Genomic DNA, 20,456 nt, shown 5'->3' on the forward strand with positions numbered 1-20,456 from the left:
CATCATTACCCCAAAAAATATAAAGATACGTAAAATTTTGTATAAGGTCGTTGAAAGAAAGCTGGGGTTATGAAATCTTGATATGATAAATCCGTCAACCTGATTTTTCAAGTCGGGTCGATTTAGGTTTGTTTCTTGAGTTAGCACTTCGACTTGCGAAAGCGAATACTTAGAAAATGAAACTCTTTATGAAAATGAATACATACGCAACTCGCTAACACATTCGGTACAGGTAATGACTTTTTGATCGATTTTCGTAAACTTTGTTTAATCTGGTTTTCAAAAAAAAGTATGTCTTGATACTTAAGTGTTTTTAACGTTTTTTTTTTTTTTTAAATCTACAAAATCATAAGAAATTAACTTTAAATTCATTAGATTCAAAATTAACTCATTTGATCTAGAATAAAAGTTTTATTAATGACAACCCTATTAATTAATTTGATGCATTAGAATTTGTACTTTGTCTTGCGAAAATTTAGAATGGTAATTATTGATATATAAAGTACTACTTTTTATACATGTAATAATAAGCTGTTAATGACAACCCTTAGGGCTGTTATTATCATTTCCCAGTAATAAACTATCCCATATTATTTTGAAATTGTGAGTTACTTATATTCATCCATATTGAATTCTAAAAAAAGAAAATAAAAAACCATTTTGGCTTGTCTATCAAAATAGTATATATAGATTTATCAATGATAACCCATATAACTAGAAACTTACTTGCTAATTCACCAACGTGTTTCACCCATAAATTAATCTAGTCACCTGGGCCAAGTCCACTTTAATAAAGTTGTGGAACTTCTAATGAGTCGGATTACGGTTGCTGAACTTCAATATTTTAACCCAAGAAGCCAAACCGGTCAACCAAACTTGGCCGGTTGGTGAAATTATTTACTCGTATTTCAACAACGCTAATGATGCGTTGTTTTAACACAACATATTTTAAGTCTGGTGTGTCTCGCATAACATATATTGGTGAGCATGAATGCACCTAATATAGTGGCAAGGTTAACACATATCATTCTCGAAGGAGTGTGACGGGACGTATAATGATGAAACTTAAGGAAATATACTAATCGACCATTCGAGATAGGTAATTACTAATAATTGTATCGCAAAGATAGTAAATCTAACATATACTAGTAGTGGTCAAAAGGTCATGGCTAGGGGAGATAACGGTGGTCATGGCCGGCTAACGGAAGGAACAGTGTGCATACCCATTCATAGTTGTGTAGCTACTATTTATTGGTTATTAGTATGTTATTTGAGTTTTTTTTTTTTACCAGAGGGTATAACCCCCCGTGTCAGGACTAGCTCAACATTTTTGGTAACTTTAAACGAGATCAATTTTGGGGTCTTTTTATGGTATTTAATATAAATCATACCCCGTTACTCTGTTTGAGATCGACAAAAGATATATTAAAAAACTTATAAATGTGATTAACAATCACCCGTAAAATATACATGAAAGTAAAGCATAAGTCTTCCCATTTTAAGGCATAATACGGAGATTGAAGGGATCAAATTCCTACGAGGATAACATGAAACAAATATATGAACTGGGTAAATAGAAGTGGAAAACAGATGATTAGTCATAGATATGGTATGGTAGTTATTCGTATGTGTTCTATGTGTTTGTGTATATACTGGTGGACAAATGGATTACAAGAGCAACTATCGAGAATTAAGAAAGAGTGATAGGAGAAGATTGATAAATCAACTTATTTGATTACAAAATCTCTTCAAATTTGAAAATGTTATAATCACATATTATTCGATTTTCTCTTTGTTGGAGCACGAATTAGAGAGTAGAGTGTGAAGAGGCTTTTGTAATCTACTGTGTCCTATGTTGACTTTAAAGCCCAAAACTAAACTTAATTATATATAAAGAATTACATCATAATAGAAAAAGTTATTACAACTTAATTTAAAGGTCTTGACAATTGAGGACTTAAATGGCCTAACCAAACATACCTATGGAGCTGACGCTGGGAGTAATACCGTTACCAAATGACCCCATGTCCTTACAAACGAAAAGTGTAGATTGCATGTTTGAAACTTGTTAGATACAAGTGATATTTTTAATGTCGTCAAACCATAGCAAGTACTTGACTAGATGAGTTAACTCGGTTCACTCGGTAATTGGATTTCTATTTTTTTTTTTTTTAAGTATTTAATTGGATTGGGCGGCTTGCATTATATGTGTGGGGCCTTGCAATCATCTACTATATGGACCATTATCCACATTTTTATACTGTTTCAAAACTACCCATCCATATTGACCCAAAATAGAAATTGAAAAGTAGTATCTTCCAAACTTGTATGAGAAAAATTACATTGTGAGCCCTTTTATGGTATCTCAATGAAAAATTTAGCCCCTCTACCTCAAATATATTAATGCAATTTGGAATATACATTTCTACTTTCCTAGGTACATAAGAAGTAAGATTTCTATCATTTTAATGAAGTAATCTCTATAGTAACTTCACCAAAAGTGGATTGACCAAAAAGTTCTACTTGAAATTTTATCGTTCACGTAAGATACTCGAAACACTGCAATTTTGGATTTGACTAGTGAATCATCTTAAAGTTTTGAAAAACATTTAAATTTTGCAAAATCAATGTTCTTCATAAGTTTTTTTTTTCAAACATAGAGTCATAGAGTAGGTTAATAAGGCGGCCTTTCTTTTAATTTAATATACATACATAAATAAATGCTCTAAGTCATCTTATTATTATTAATTTTTTAAATGGCTAGCTGTCACACCCCGACTAAGACGGAAAACTCGGGATGCGACGTGTAGTACACCCGTCATGGATATTACATAGAAAGACTAAATGAATCCACAAATATAGAAAGTCTTTACATAGATTAACGTAACATTCAACATAAATCCAAACACAAATAAAACATAATCCAACTCTCACGCAGGGGAACAAAGGTTAGGCATAATGCCATACTAACACAAAAGAGAACATAAAGTAACATAGCAGCAACAAGGAATCCTAGAGTCCAAAGTCTGTTATAAGGTCTCCATGCTACTCTCCCCAGCCACCTCTAACCTGTGCACCTGAAAGGATACTTAAAAACGTCAACACAATGGTTGGTGAGTTCGTAGAGTTGAAGTCTTGGTTGTCAGGTTAACGTGATGCATTTACTCAAAGTGGCCATCTCACAATGTTGCCATAATCACAAGGTCGTCATAATCACAAGGTCGTCATGATCACAAGGTCGTCATGATCACAAGGTTGTCATAATCACAAGGTCGTCATAATCACAAGGTTGTCATAATCACAAGGTTGTCGTTATCACAAGGTCGCCATGGACTTATCAAGTTCATCTATGTAATGTAGTCAGGACTTACGGTTCAATAACCAGTCGATGCATCTAGTGTAGTCAGGACTTACTGTTCAATAACCAGCCGATGCATCTAGTGTAGTCAAATGTCAGGCCTTACGGTTCAACAACCAGCCGTTGCATCTAGTTTAGTCAGGACTTACTGTTCAGTAACCAACCGTGCTCAAGAACATGTATCCAATGCATCCAAATGCATCCATAATGTAAATCAATAGGTATCCAAGTTATGAAAGTCATATATGTATTCAAAACATGTTATCAAAATGTATCTAAAATATGTTATCATAATGTATCCAAAATAGGTTATCAATCGTGTAGTCAAAATAGGTTATCAATCGTGTAGTCAAAATAGGTTGTCACAATATCATATCAAATAATTACAGCTTTACAAGAAAACATTTTGTATCCTTTCAGCCCCGAGAAAACATGTAAAAAGGGGACTACGAAGCTCACCTGAATTGCTAACAACAAGATTAAGCTACCCAAGATATCAGAAAACAAGTAACCGGCACGCAACAATCTGTTTCAAGTTATCACAATTAAGTATGTGTTCATTATAGGTAAACGTGTTCATAACGTGCCGCCAAGTATTGACCATGTTGTCCAAAAACGTACTAGTTTAACTTTGACAAGATTTTACAAGTTTAACCAAGGTTGACCAATTTGACTAAGTTGACCAAATCGACTAAAGTTGACCAAAGTTGACTAAACCAACCAAAGTTGACTAAACCAACCAAAGTTGACTAAGGTTGACCAAATCGGGGTAGTAATCGAAGTCCGAGGTCTTGATTGAAATTCGAGGCCTTAAATTGATTTTGGGGTCTTAAATTGAATTTGGGTTCTTATTTCACTAAAAGACAAAATTGAAATTAAGAGGCTAGATTTAAGAGGTTAAATTTGAAAGGCTAGTGAATCTGGTGTCTTATTTTGAAAATGCGAGGTCACATTGAAATGCGAGGTCACAAATCAAATACGAGGTCACAATTGGAAATACGAGGTCACAATTGGAAATGCAATGTCATTATTGAAATGCGATGTCACAATTGAAATGAGAGGTCGTAAATGAAAATGTGAGGTCACAATTGAAATGCAAGGTCGTAATTGAAAATGCGAGGTCTCAAATCGACGGGGCCGCAAACTGGGTTGTTCTTCCCTAAAAATCATTCTAGAAAACCCTAATCGTTTCTTTCGATCTGGAAGGTGTTTTTAACATCAGATTGTACTTTTAAACCCACAAACATTATAGAAAAACAATACTAAAGTCGGAAACTCTAAAACGGATGAAAACCCGAAAACCCATTTGAACAAAGTTTATAAAAAGTTGACAAAATTTCTTATATCTCAAGATTTTATTAACGAAATCACACGAAACTTTGACAAAAACTGTAGTATATGATTCTAAATGTTTTGGATATAAAAAGTTTGGTACTTGGCGGGTGTAGTGTGTGTATTAAAAAAAACCCAAAAATATTCAAAAGAAGAGCATAAAAAGAGTTTTCATTCTTACATCAAATTTTACCAAAATAGATGTTTGTAATAATGCTTAGAAGGTATAAACACTGTTTTTGACCCTAATTCTAAACAAAAGTAAGGTTGGATTTCATTAAAACTTGATGTTTATGAGGTAGTAAAGGTGGGGTAGTAAAAGAATATGGGGTAGAAAAAGTGTGCGTGTTTTGCTTGGAGTCTAGGTTAGTGGAAAATGAGGAATTGTAGAGGAAAAGAAGTATTTATATCTAGGATAAGATAGAATATCAAATACAAGGCCTTAATACTAGGTCGTCCCACATACAAGGTGGGTAACCAAAAATATGATGCTAACTCTAAATACGATGCCAAACTTATTTCACGATGCCAAATTGAAATTACAATGCCGACTTAAAATACGAGGATGAGTCCAATTTACGAGGTCATATTTACTAAAAGGTTTATTTTGACTCGAAAGTTTAAATGGTCAACTCACAGGTGTTACACTAGCTAACCTAAGACCTATTAATCCAACCTCACAATTGTGAAAAAAGAAACTCGAATCTAAATTGATCTTCTAAGGTCAAAAACCTACCAATGAGTCACCACCCCCACAAATGCTCTAAGTCGTTATCATCATCATCTCATATCATATTAGTTTTTAATGAAAGTGACGATTATTATTATTATTATTATTATTATTATTATTATAGTTATTATTATTATTAAAAATCACTTTCATTAAAAATTCTGAGGATTTACAAGAAATTGGTAGGGAGTCGCGATACTATCTGGGCTCCTACACCTCTAGTTATAACAAAACTAATCCTATGAAAAATATGAGTAGAAGCACGTGCCTTAAATTGAGTCACGTTGAACTTTCGAATTCGTTTCAGTAAGGCTACAACATCCTTCTCAAGTTCTCTGAAGGAAGAGAAAGAGAAAAGGAGAAACCCATATCCAATGTCAGTACACTTAGCCTAATACTTAACACACTTACGTTGCGCAACTTCAGTTACTGCACGACTAGGCAAAAAATCAATCATACCAGTTTGCGTCAAAGGAGATGAGCATGTTAAATCGACAGATACAGCAAGACCCCTGTCCCATGAGTACAACAACATGTCTGCAGGACGTAAGCGTGTGTCTTTTTTTCCACTAAGCCCAATACAGTATCAACTTTTTAACGAACAGAAATCCCCGAATGAGTGCATATGACAACAAGGGTGTCGCAAACTATGTTATGTCAATGTTTAATGCCAATTAAACTAGCACAAGATACAACATGGTCCCCATATATGTCCCTCATAAAGACCCTCAAACAAGCCGAGCACGACATCTGCACAGAGAAAAGAGGAATACTAAGTCGATAACATAATACACATCGGTAGGTCCTAGCATTCCTAGTCTGACCTAACCCATAGATAGGAACCACCCTAATCTAGTCCAAAGTATGGTCCTCCATTTGAGTTTTCCATAACGCCATCTGCCGAGTAGATAAAGAATAGGTAGATTCAACAATTTGGGTGACACGTGTGAAATATATATTTGCCAATTTCTTCATTAGTTTATTATTATTATTATTATTATTATTATTATTATTATTATTATTATTATTATAACTAAAAGAGGATGTTAAAGGTACACTTGATACCTTAATTTTTCTTCTTAGGCTTAATTCTCTCTCCTAATTAATCTAGCGCTTTGTTTTTGCTTATTAAATAGATAATTATATTTAAATCTATCATAAAAATTTCCTATAAAAGAAAAATACTTTTAAGTTTTAAAGATATATACTATCCTTAAAACTTTCACAAGAAGTTATTATATATACAACCTAAATATATTTTTATTAATCAATTTCCATCATTCCGGTCCTTTTAATCTTTTAAAAAAACATGGTCATATATCTTCTAAACAAAAGAAACATACAATTTTTGATATCACTTTAATTTAATTTTAGTATTTTGTTCATGTTTTGTTCATTGTTTGATATTGAATTGTTATGTTATTATTATTATTCAACTCTTTAAATTTATTTTATTTTCAATTGTAGTTTGATCATGTCTTCTTTTACAAAAGATTTTATTCTTTTAAATTTATTTTGTTTATTAATTTATTTGCTCGCATTTACATCTTTCTTTTTTAAATTTAAAATATGACATATATTTTGTTATGTTTTTGTTAGATGAAAAGAAGACAACGTTGGTTCATGTTGAAGATTTGAACCCAACACATGTTAATAATCATCTAACACATGTTATCATTTTGATTCCCTTATATATATGTAGATGAAAAGTGAAGGTGGTGCTGTTATGCACCCAAGTTGGGTGAAATCTCTTTTACAAACTAATTTTTTAATATTTAATGTATAATGAATTAATAATTGCCCCCATATTTTTATATATTAAAAAAATCAACATGTGACATGAATTTCACCCAACTTGGGTGCATAACAGCACCACATTCACTTCCCCCTATAAATATATATATATATATATATAGGGAAAATGGAATATAAGGTTGTCCGACACCTAAGTTTAGGTGTGGAGGTGTGGAACCCCTCACATACTAATATTTTATTATTTCTTTTTTAATGAATAAATGCATGGGACCCCATGATTTTTATGGATTAAAAAAAAATATGTGAGTATTCCACACCTAAGCTTATATACCTGACAACCTTATATTCCCATCCCCCAATATATATATATATATACAAATGAGAACGAAATTAAAATGTGAACAAATGAGAACACTTAAAAACTACATTTTGATGCATTAAAAATCCATAAAACTGACAGTGCATAACTAATTATCATTATTTAAGTGTTTAACAACACATTGATCTGTCAAAATAAAAAAAATCTCGTTTTTTTTTATGCATCATATTGATGAATATGCATCCAAGATGGATGCACAAAAAAAAACGTGATTTTTTCGATTTTGAAGGATCAATGTGTTGTTAAACACTTAAATCATAATAATTAGTTAAACACTATGTTAGTTTTATGGACTTTTAATGCATCAAAATGATGTTTTTTAAGTGTTCTCACCGTTCTTATTTTAAAAGTGTTCTCACCGGAGTGTTACCGTTAAAAGTTTTTAACAACACATTAAAAGTGTTCTCACCGTTCTTATATATATATATATATATTTTGAAACTACTCGTCCGATGATGGGGCTGAAGACTAGTTATTTAGAATATAACCTTTATGTTTAGATTGATTTATGTGTCAGATTATAAGTGTGTGTGACGACATATTTTTTTTAAATCATATTTAACAATTTTACGATACTAATTATGAGTCATAAAAAAAAAATCAAGAGCCAACCTTTATTTTACTTATAAACCTTTTAGTTTTATTAGCAATCGAGATACTAATATTCAAAACTTGGTATTTGTTTGCCAAAAAACTTATAACTAAACGGTATATGAGTTAGACTTATCAACCAAAATGTTATCCGTACAAATCTCATTAAAATAACAAATGTGTAAATTTATATGTGCAGTATTAGAAGCCGTCTCTCTACCTCTGGGTAGAGGTAAGACTGTCTACAGCTCATTTCCCTATACCCCGCTCAAGGATTGAGTACAGTTGTTGTTGTTGTTGCTGTGCAGTAATCTAGACTATGTTTAACATATAATGCAAGGATCTTCAAAAATCATATAACGACCATGAAACATTATGGCTAAATCTAGACTATGAACCTTGCTACGTACGTGGGCATGATCATCAAGGCAACATTAATACAACTAGATGAGCTTGACTCACTAAACTTGAAATTTTTACACACAAACTAGGAGTATTATGCTAAATATTGTTTACGGCAATTCAAAAACAACCCGCAACGAATACTAACAACTAAACACATATTTTAACATCTTAAATACTTAATGAAGGATCGTGCTTTGAATCTTCATATTCTTGTGTAATAACATGAAATAAATGAAAAGAAAAACCAAAAATTCCTAAACAAAATGTTCAAAACTTTTCTTTTGATAACAATGATTCGTCCAGTAACAATAAATGTCTTTTAATGCCCGATTAAGGTTTCCCTGCCATCTAAATCTTTTGATCATATAACATGTTTATACCAACTATCAATAAATAGATTAGTATTTGTGGGAAAGACTTAAAACTTCCGAGTTCAAATCTTGACGTGAGCTTATGTTTCGAAGACTGTAGAGTGGGGTTTCCCCAGAATATGTATCCCCCGGAATCAAAGTTGGGTTCTAAGATGGAAGTCCAATGAAAGTTCCTTGTATACAGAGAAACAATTTGTTTTGTTGAGCCAAATTTGTCGTTTAAAAAAAAAATAGAAAACATATTAGTAGTAAATACTTAAAGGGCCTAATGTGTAATATCATAAAACCATAGGCGGTTAAAGCAAAACTCAACCAAATATAAAGACAGATATATATTTACTAGTGGATTGGATCGAGAGAGATACGGTCGAAAACGTTGGTTGGTTGGTCTGGTCTTCCCTTCACACTAAAACTCGACGACGCAAATATTCTGCGCACTGTCTCTCGAGGTTCGTAAATTCCTCCCAAACCTATACATACGCCTTTATCTGTATCTATATCCCAAGTCTACAAATAAAGATTCATACTTTAGGTCTTATTTCCAAGATTCTTGAATTCTTTAGCTGTTAAGTCAAAGACTTAATTTTTAATCAAAATTGTTGAAATTTAGTAGATTTATGGATCTGGGTATTGTTAAAAAAAGCTTGGATTATGGTCAAAAGAGAAAAAAATGGATAATTATATTAACAGCTTTAGGGTTTTCAACTTATGGTGCTATTAGGGTTTATAATTTGCCTTCTGTTGTTAAAAAGAGGGAAAGATTGGTTCGGGTTTTAGGCGCTTTAGTTTCGATTGCAGAATTGTTGGGTGATTCTGCAGAGACAATTAGTATTGTTTCTAAGGATTTGAAAGAGTTTATACAGTCTGATTCTGATGAAATTCCGAATAGTTTGAAACAGTTGTCGAAAATTAGTAGGTCTGATGAGGTTTGTGACAGTATAGTTAGCGTTACTCGAGCTTTGACTGTCGGGATTTTGAAGGGTTATAATAGGGTTGGGCCGAGAAAAGGGGATAATGGGGTCGGTTTGACTGATAAGGTTTTGGAGAAGGTGTTTTCACCAGCTGGGTCGGGTTTTGTTTCTGTTGTTGTTGGGAGTTTTGCTAAGAATTTGGTTATGGCGGTTTATATGGGTAGGGAGGTTGTTGATGGTGGTTCGACGAGTTCAGAGAGTTCGGTGCAAAAGTGGGTTGATGTGATAGCGGAAGAGAGATGTAAGAGACTAATTGGGGATTGTATTCAGCAGTTTGTGAGTACGTTGGTGACGGTTTATCTTGATAAGACGATGGATGTTAACCCGTATGATCAGATCTTAGAAGGTTTGACAAATCCTAAACATGAAGATAAAGTAACGGAGTTGTTGACTACTTTTTGCAATGGTGCTATAGAAACACTTGTTAAAACTTCTCATCAAGTTATGACGAATTCTAATGGAAAAGAAGTGATGTTGAGTGGAAAGAATTTGAAGAAAAACCAGAGCAATGGGATTGTGAGCAGGATTTCATCGACCTTAGCAGTCCCTAGTAACAGAAGGCTTGTTCTTGATGTAACTGGACGGGTGACATTTGCAACTGTAAGATCTTTCTTGGATTTTTTCTTGGACCAGTTATCCACGGGTATGAAGAAAAAGGTTGATGTGGTTCACGAAGAGGCGATTGACAAAGGGCGTGAAGTTTATAGGTACGTGAGTACAAAATCTTTTACTGTCATGACTGTATGTCTGTCTGTATGGTTACACGTATTAAGCAGTCCATGGAGTTTTGTTTCAGCATAAGCGTGCAACAAAAATCTTTTAGCCTGAATTCATATAATACGATACAAATGTGTGTATATATTTTGTTAATTGAAAAAAATGAACTCTTTAGAGTCTTCATTGTCTGATTGTCTCTGTTGTAGTTGTTTTTTCGCGATATAGCTTTTATTAGACCAGGGCTTGTATCTTTGTATCAGATTACAGAGACATTGATTATAATCTATGAAATTTCATCCCTCGACTTCTTTGTGTGTGTACATACGCAATATGTATATGCATACTTGAACATATGCATGTAGTTTTGTAGAGATGCTGTATACGCGTAACAACGTCGATATACTTTATGTCTATATATACCTGCCTTCATGATAGGACATGATTTGAAAAAATCGTTTTGGCCAAAGAAAAGATTAATGATTTTTTATGCTTAAACATGTGTGTAGAACTGTAGAAGTCAACGCATGTAATACTTGCAATTATTCAATATATACATAACCTTGCTGCACAAATCTTGTTTGTATTTATGAATTGGATGCTTAAATATCTCTGAACCACCAAAAAGTAATCTGATATACGATGCCCACATTTCACAAATGTCACTGCTTTTTAATGGCTACCCACAAATCTGGAAAATCCTCTTGTTCAAGCTGGAGAAGGATAGAAAGCCATAGAATCTGAAACATCTGTTGCAGATGATCCTGATGTAACTTAACAAATGCTGTATGAAAATGCTCATACGGATTTGCCCATCAAGACAACGCACACAACCACAAAGGGGAACCTGTGGCACTAAATGGAAAGCGTCTTTAATCCAATAACAAACCTGCATCAAAGTAGTGAATGATGTAAATTGCTAAGTACAAAAAGGTGCTAGTGATGAGAACGAATCTTTTTGAATTGACATAATTGTTAGAATCAAATCTGCTAGCCTCTGAAATGGAGTTTGGATGGACAATTAACATTTACGTCGAAAAATAATAAATACGCCTAACTCATCCTTATTACCACCATGTTCCCATGGATAGGTCGCATGAAGTTAATGTCGACTCATGGCTGACTCGGTTATACTCGAATAGATGCACACAAATCAAAATATTAGATCTGACACCACTTAAAGCTTAAATACTGAGGTGACGAAATGGAAGGGTGTAAATGTTTAGCATGGGTCGAAAGTCTAAACAGTTTGGGTATGGCTGAATCTGCCAGAAATCTATAACTTTCCTTGAGATTTTCATAATTATTTACTGATCCACTAAATCAATCGTCTACTCCTAAATTAGTTGAAACATCTACCTGACTACCTCTAGTCCTCTTAAACTACAAACACCCAAGTCTTGGTAGATAATATAATCCCTTAAGATGTAATGAAGGATAGAAGTGTTGGTGAACCTAGTTACGATTATGGATAATGAAGTTGTGCCAGCAAAGTATAGGCCAATAGTAAACATCCATTATGCAATTGTCAGTTAGAATTGGTTGTCTAGAAAATGATGAGCAGCCTTAGTAAAATAGAACTAAAACTTCAAATGGGCCTAAAACTACAAACGGACCAAAAACTAGCCATTAACAAAGTCCAATAAACATGAATCAAAACATAAAGCTCCAGTCCAATTGGTTGATGCATCCCAAGTTTTTATCCACATTTATTGGATTTGACTCTTTGGATCTGAGGTTTTTCCTCTCAAATGATTGCCGATATCTTGAATCTTATGGGAAAAAGTAATGTTGGCAAAAGCCTTACCCTTGTATGGAGAGATGTTTTCTCATGTCGTTACTCAAATGACCGTTCAAAAACAAAAACTCATAAAATGCAGCGTTTTGGATACGAGGCCTTGCCACAAAATTCTGCACATCTCCTTGTTTCAATCTTTGTGAAGTCCATTTTGACTAGTCCGTAAATCGGAAATCTTGTAGTCCAAGTTATAGTCATTTTAGCAAAACCCTATAGTTTTACTCATGCGATTTTAGAACTCCACAAAGAAATTAAAAAAAAAAAAAAAACTCCTCCAGTTTTCCTCACTTGGGCCTAAACCATAAAAGTTGTACTGTTTTAAAGATTTGGTAGTCAGAGTTCCGTATATAGTACAACATATTCTCGAACAAGATATATTCTGTTTCAGCTTGTGGTTTAAAGGGAAAAAACCTGAGTGTTTTAATTAGTTATCGAGGTTGTTATGTTTTCCAAAGGGATATCAATTAGTTTGTCACAACATCATGATTTATTGGGAAGACTAGCTAGCTTCTTGTTCATTTATTTGTGGCTTAGTTATACCTCATTAAGCTAGCTTTCTGTTGTCATCATTATAACAAATTAAAATTAATCTAATTTAGGTTCGAAAGATTTTCTAAACGGTTATATCTATTATGATCTATACAAAATTGTTTTGATAGCAACCGGCCACTCAAAAGAATAATGCAAGGCATTGTTTTATTATTAGGTAAATTGAAGAGGATAATTAGGTCAACATAAACCACATACTATTATGTTGAAGTAGTGGCCAGAATAATTAGCAAAAGGCATTTAAAAAGGTTGAATGTCACAAAAAAAAAAATAAAATCACATTCAAGAATATATACTTGTTTGACATTATTAAAGAACCATAGAATTAATCCCTATCCCTTTGGGTTCAAATTTAATTTAAAACATCATAAGATCATGGTCAAAGATGAAAAAGCTTAATTAGCATTCATCGATCTATTGACTCGTGATACATGTTGAGGTGTGAAGCTTGGCGTGAAGGAAACCACACATCGATTAGATTTGACATAGATACCTGTATATGCATGTATTTATTATGTGCTGGTACAGTGGATTGATATATATATATGCATCTGCAGGTTGCCTGGGTTTGCTAAATGTAATATGAATTAAACAATAAATATCATCTTATCCATCCCATTGTCTTCTTTCTTGAACTTCGATCACTTAATTTCTAAACATCCCAAATTTTAGAGTGTAACTAAGTGTACTACAAATGAGATTTAAGAGTGTACTACAAATGAAATTTAGAGTGTACTACGTACGCTGGTTCTTCGATCAAGTGTTTAACGAAAATAAATATATACAGATTTGATAAAAAAACATGTTTATGTTTGTTCTTAGACATAAGGTTTACTAAGATTTACATCTTACAAACGTATGATAAATACAACAAATTAACCAACAAACTTATTCAACTGCCAACTACCTTTACTTGGTTCTATTCAACGTTTCTTTCTCAATCATCAATTACTCTACTACCAAATGGTCCTATATTTTCTGTTCATATATATCCTTATATGGACAAACATAATACATGATGCATAACATGGCGTAACAAGCTAGGTTCTAGACCTTAAGACCTGCCAAACCAAGTGCTAGCTAGACAAAATGCCTACGTAATACCGAGTATATATATATATATATAAACTTTGTTAGCATATGTAGCTAGCTAGTTTAAATTCACTTAATTAAACACTTTTTAACTTCTCAAAATACGTATTCCCTGATAGGAACGAAAGGATTATGTGTGAACTAGGCCTGGCAAAATGGGCGGGTCGGGCGGGTTTGGGTAACGGGTCAAAACAGGTCCGGGTCCAAACAGGTGGAGGTCTATGCGGGTCAATTTAGGGAAGCGGGTCAAACGGGTGCTGTTCAATGCGGGTCGCCCAATTTAAATTTTCTTTTTCTTTGCATGTGTTTCTTTCTGATTTGTGAAAAACTATTTGCCAAAACTTACACAATTCTAATGATACGGGTTGTGATTGTCAGGTATAGTGTGAAGACTTGTATATACATTGTAAATAACAATAACAATAACAATAACAACAACGAGTTGAAAAAGCATGCCAAACTCAAATCAATATATACTATTTACACGCTTTTAAATGATAGATGAAAATCTCCCTTACTCTTAAACAAAATAAATGCGTAAAAAACATGGGCTATTGACTTGGAAAGGCATATAACTATCCCGAAAAAGTTTTTGCAGGTATCCATCCTCTAAAAACGTTTATGATATGATATAAACTAACAAAAAGATCTAATATAGATGACATAACAACCAAAAAAGTTTTAGTGTAGATATTATACAACCATAAAAAACTTTAATGTGGATAATATAAAATCTCTAATATGGGTATCAAAAAACCCAGATTAAAGCTTTACCATAGGTTATATCTCAATTTAGACATTTTTAAAAGTGGATACCTGTTAAAGTTTTTTTTGACGTAGTTAGATACCTTTCCAAACTAATAGCCTTAAAAACATTTATACATGCATAATCTACATGAATACAACCAGACAATACATATGATGAGTTACTTTAATTTCAAGGATTTTTCTTTTGAGTGTAAATATAATCAAGATGAGCAACAAGGGTCCTTCTCATTAAGCACTCTTGTTCACCAATTCCTTCACACCCTTCTTCAATCTCAACACCCTACAAATAACATAAAACACAAAGTTTAGCATGCATAATTTAAATAATTGATATGATGATGAAATTTGTTAATTAACTTGATATATATGGTTCTTATTAATAAAGAAGATCGAGTTGGCTAGGCGCTTACGGTGTTTGGTGCTTTTGTCGCCACGTTATTAGTAGTAGGCTCTGGACGTGCAGACGAGATGGTGGAGGAGAGGAGAAGGAGGGACAATATAAGGAAGATGGTGGTAGCTCTTGACATTGTAGGTGAGGTAAATATATGGCAGTTAGAAAGAATGTATGTGAATTTATAGGAGACCTAAAGAATTTGTTATAAGTTTCAAAGGATATGATATGATTCCTTAGAATACGTACACTTATATATATAGTATATCTAGGAAGCCCAAACCTATACTAGAGTCGAATCAAACAATTCTATGCCACATAATTCTTCAAAGGGGCATATTTTGACTTTGTAAAATTGGTTTCATAAAGCAATTAAAGTTTGAAAGAAATCACAAATGGCCATCCAATAGAAAGGTCGACATTAAAGAAAGCCACTCGATATGTCATTTGGTCATTTACATTATATTTGGCTTACACTGATCAATATTTGAGTCATTTCGATTCGAAGTTTCTTATATAGATAGTAAAATGAGTTTAATTAGGATTTTCTAGAAACTAATTAAACTCAATTAAACTTTTGCTTTGAACTAGAAATATAAAATCATAGCATGTAGATTTTAAGCGACAAGTTTTTACTTGTTTATGTTTATTCATTTAAGCTTAATCTGACAAAAAGAATGAACAAAAAAACATGGGTTGGTGAGTCAAATAGGTCGTTGGGTTGACGTACGAGTTAATTTCAGGTTAAATAGGTTTTTTAGTTGGCGAGTCAAATGAGTTGACGGGTCAACTTATGAAGAAAAAAAAAATTATATAACTTTAAAGTAATTTCGGGTTGATCGACTTGTTAACCCAAATAGTCAGTCCAAACCCGGCCCAAAATTAGGTTGATGGGTTAACATGTCAAAATTCCACAACCCAAACCCAATTTTTTGGGATCGGTTGAGGTGAATCGATTATTGCCTACATTAAATGGTCAAATAAGAATTCTATAAACAATTAAACATTAATCATAGATATTTAGTCAAAAGAAAGATATCGGGCCCAGCTAAATATGAAAGTGTGAACTTCCTTTACACCCATTTATGATGCAAGCCCATCCCTTAAAGGCCAATAGGATTAAGTAAGCCCCCCTTCAAAAAGGTCAGCAGTTCAGCACTAATAAATTTGTACAATTTCTTCCCACGAGCTTCAATTTAGAAAAATATATGTCAATTGTAATAGCTGCAACCAGTACAATTTTTTTTTTTTTTATCCAGGAATCCAACGAAATAACGAGCTATTTAATTTGATCCGATTGTCAGTATATTTAGTTTTTCTGGTAATTTATACGAGCAAAAAAACATACGAGTATAAACTTTCGAAAGATGAATGGATTAAAGATTGTCTCTTTATATGTGATCTAAACTTTTATCACTTAATTGGTTGAGTGCTTCTCAACTTAGCTTTGTGGTTTTCTTTTATTTTTGCAAAAAAAGCTGTCGTTTTTTGTTTAAAAAAGTAAAGCTATATAAACTTTAAAATTTTATTTAAGGTGGCTAACTAACATAATCACTCTAAGTACTCTCTACGAAGTGATAGTGGCTCATCGTCGAAAGGTCACCGTTTGGCTGGCTAATCCAGTAGCTCAGGCCTCAGAGTCTTGACCGTAAGAGGGTTGAGGGGTATAGTTTTTTGCTCTTTGGTTTTAAAACTTAAGACCTCTATATTTCATCCTTGAAGACCAAACTTTTACCACTAGGTCGTCACCATATCTTTAATTTGTTGTTGCGCTGGAAATTTTACATACTTATACTAATACTCCATCCGACCCATTTTAATTATCCAAATTTTACATTTCTAAGTGTGAACAATTGATATAGTTTTACACACTTGGAAGTGTTAATTTTTTTTTAACACATATATAAGTGTGAAAAAGTTATGATTTTTCAAAAAAATTTACACTTTTAAATATAAATACTTTTTAAACATTTTTAAGTGTGAATAAATTAAGAAAAGTCTTCACACTTTTTATAAGTAAGTGTGAATAAATGACTTTTTTTTATAATGCAAATGTAATTTTTGCCCGGTATGCTACGAGTCCATTGATAACCTATTAGCATCGTGTAATCTAGCATTAGTGATTTGGTATAAGATTGGGGTTTGGTGCAATTTTCCATCGATTTATGCCATTTCTACTAGGGACTTAGATGGGAATTTATGCCTATAATTAAGCTGACTAGAGATATTGCTTAACGGGTGTTTCAATGTCTTGGGGTTTTTTGGATCTAAATCATGCTCAAAAATATGGTTAGAATGGAAGAATTGGAATTTTAGTTTTATGTAAACTCATATTATGTACTTGCATTTCTAGATTGTTGTACATTCTTTGTTTGATTAATGAAAATAGTCATTTCAAAAAATAACAGCGGTCGAATTGTTGAAAGTAATATTTATAACAACAATAATTACCTTCAAAATATAACGGTTTGACACAAATTAACCAAGAGTCTTACCTTTCCAAATCCACAATGGTGCAATTTTGGTTGTTTAGCATTTTGTCAAAAACTTGGGTTGCATTTGAACCACGGCAATTGACAAATCAGAATGGGCTACGACCTAATAGCCGAAAGTTTAGTTTAGTGGCAATCGTTGAAAACTTAATTGGGTAAATCTTCAATAAATGCTTGAAGACAACATCCCAGAACTTCAATTTAAACTCTCCTCCTTTGAACATCATAAGCACAAAGTACTTTTCTCACACACGTATACTCATGCATGAATTCTCCACTAAATTTAGTTTGTTTTAGCTCATAAACTTTATATTATTTAGTTGCTATTTATTTGTATGACAATTACTCAACATAAGTGGTTAATGTGAGGAGATTCTCTCAAGTTATTTCTAACATGTTAAGGTAATTTTAATCCTTAGATAAAAATCAAGGGCCAAGATTCGAAGATGATACTTGAATCTTAACCCTTAATTTTCATTCAAGAGTCAAGATTTCCCCAACTTGACTCAAATTGAGAAATCAATCAAGGGCGTAGCTACATAGGGGCCGGGAGGGTCGCCCGACCCCCGAAATTTTTTTAGGATGTAGGGGGTATATTGTTTTCGTGTAGAAAATTTTTGATATATTCGGTTTCGACCCCCCATCTTAATTGTGAAATTTTTTTTATATACTAAGCAATAAAATTGATCCATTACATTTTACATAAGCCAACAAAATTACTTAGCCCAAACTAAAACTCATTACTTAATTAATTTTAGCCCACTGAATTCAAGGTTCTTAAAGGTCGAAAGACTGAACACTAATTTCTTCAGTGAATCGAACCAGGTACCAACCGTTTGTCTCCTTCTTAATGTTTATTTGTCTTGGACAAATGTTTAGTTTTGCCGTGATTGAAACTTTTTTTTATAGTAATAGTATCTAATTTTTTACCCGACCCGAATCGAATCACTGACCTGAACATATTACCTGAAAAATAGCGTTAAGAAAAAAAAATTTAAATCCTAACCCCCACTCAAAAGTTTCTAGCTTTTCCATTGCTTGAGGAAATCCCTTCACGTGGTTACTAGTCTTAGTAGGTTATTGTAACTTTAGTATTAAATCTTAATGCAAAGGTTAATGAAAGGTATACAATTATTGTTAAGAAATTTTGTGGTTGTTCTCATTCCAAGTATAACATTTATCTTTTTGTTATTTTTATTCAGTTTTGATTGGGGCCTATCATATAATATATATATATATATATATATATTATATGTTTGTCGTTTAAACAATATCACTTCATAAGACAAGATCAATAGTAGAGATGATAAACTAAAATTAGTGTGATCCAATGTGCACTTATGTAACATGGATTAGTCATGTTTATAATCCTATGCATGTGTTGAGCATATTTTCTTTGGTCTTTTAAAAAAAGTATATGTATATATATATATAGAGTTTTTTTATTTTGAGAACCAATTTTTTTTTTGTTAAAATCATAAGAATTCTTAAATTATATATTTGTTCACATATTTTTTTTGTTTATTCACATGTGAAATGATATAAAAATGTATGTTGTAGAAGAAACTTTTTGTAAAAACATTCAAAGTAGCCTTTTGTAAACTTGTGAATAAATTTGTACACATAATCTGTTCACATCTGACAAACGACTATATATAAGGTTTTGAAAAAAAATTTCTCTAACAACATATATTTTTATAACGTTTCACATGTGATATAAACTTTAGGAGATATCACGGTTCTTACAAAAAAATGGGTTCTCAAAATAAGGGTCCTATATATATATAACATATATATATATATATATGGGAAAAGGGAATATAAGGTTGTCTGACATCTAAGCTTGGGTGTGGAACCCCTCACATACCAATATTTTATTATTTATTGTTTAATGAATAAATGTTTAGGCCCTCATGATATTTATGGTTTAAAAAATTAGTATGTGAGTGTTTCACACCTAAGCTTAGATACCCGACAGCTTTATATTACCATCCCCATATATATATATCAAGTTAAGTTGTATTAAGGTGTATAATGGTTGTGAATCTTCACCATTCTAAAAAGTAGTTCTTGCATATCTATAGATCGTCGATCATGAGATTTGTTTTATATACGGAACATACAATTAATCAGTGCACTAATGACTTTCTTGATCAAATCTTAGTAAGTTTTTTTTTTTCTTATTTTGAGCGGTTGTTTATTAAAAAAATGTAATGATTCGTTGAAAAGTGTTCAACGTACCGACTAAGGTAATTTAGAAGTGTTATTATGATTCAAATTATCTTGCAAGTTTTCGAAAGTTTCTGCTGTCATAAAAAAATTGAAAATTCACTATATCATTTATCAAGTTCTAAGTTATCTATACTATCTAATAAAACAAATCACCTCTTTTTTTCTTAAACTTTCTGCTTTTGAAAAACCAAAAATACCTTTTTTCTTTATTCACTAATTTAAACATCTTCATCTAATATACCTATAATACTCTTAATGAAATAATTTACATATAGATTCTTCAATACTTAGAATAACTACAATACCACATTTAATATAAATTATTTTTACATTCACCACCATCGTTGTCCCCTCACCGTCCTCGCTGCCGCCCCCACCACCGTCACCACCACCACCTCCGCCATCACCATCACTATCCCACTGCCGTTGTATTGCGCGGACATAAGTCTAATAGGTGATAAACACTACATGTATTGACTTACAAAATTTTATAGGTTTTTACTACTAGTAACTTTTTAGATATATAAG

At 32.5% G+C, this 20,456-nt stretch overlaps 2 protein-coding genes across 2 annotated transcripts; one reads left to right on the forward strand and one right to left on the reverse strand.

Moving 5' to 3' along the window:
* The first annotated feature begins 9,283 nt into the window (after positions 1 to 9,283).
* On the forward strand, positions 9,284 to 10,913 carry LOC122578570 (protein PHLOEM PROTEIN 2-LIKE A10-like). Its single transcript, XM_043750551.1, has one exon. The coding sequence runs from the start codon at positions 9,539 to 9,541 to the stop codon at positions 10,691 to 10,693; it is 1,155 nt and encodes a 384-aa protein (XP_043606486.1). The 5' UTR covers positions 9,284 to 9,538; the 3' UTR covers positions 10,694 to 10,913.
* A 3,574-nt stretch (positions 10,914 to 14,487) lies between these two features.
* On the reverse strand, positions 14,488 to 15,449 carry LOC122579205 (phytosulfokines 3). Its single transcript, XM_043751320.1, has 2 exons — positions 15,224 to 15,449; positions 14,488 to 15,093 (listed from the first exon to the last, which is right to left on the reverse strand). Exons 1-2 carry the CDS (start codon positions 15,338 to 15,340, stop codon positions 14,983 to 14,985), a joined length of 228 nt encoding a protein of 75 aa, XP_043607255.1. The 5' UTR covers positions 15,341 to 15,449; the 3' UTR covers positions 14,488 to 14,982.
* Between the last annotated feature and the right edge of the window lie 5,007 nt (positions 15,450 to 20,456).

The sequence above is a fragment of the Erigeron canadensis genome, chromosome 8, assembly GCF_010389155.1.
Source record: "Erigeron canadensis isolate Cc75 chromosome 8, C_canadensis_v1, whole genome shotgun sequence".
Taxonomy (NCBI): domain Eukaryota; kingdom Viridiplantae; phylum Streptophyta; class Magnoliopsida; order Asterales; family Asteraceae; genus Erigeron; species Erigeron canadensis.

Bases quoted from the DNA above. Each gene is read 5' to 3' on its own strand.
- LOC122578570 (XM_043750551.1), top strand. From the start codon at position 9,539: ATGGATCTGGGTATTGTTAAAAAAAGCTTGGATTATGGTCAAAAGAGA.
- LOC122579205 (XM_043751320.1), bottom strand. From the start codon at position 15,340: ATGTCAAGAGCTACCACCATCTTCCTTATATTGTCCCTCCTTCTCCTC. The intron at 15,094-15,223 runs GTAAGCGCCTAG...TGTTATTTGTAG, and splicing joins CGACAAAAGCACCAAACACC to GGTGTTGAGATTGAAGAAGG.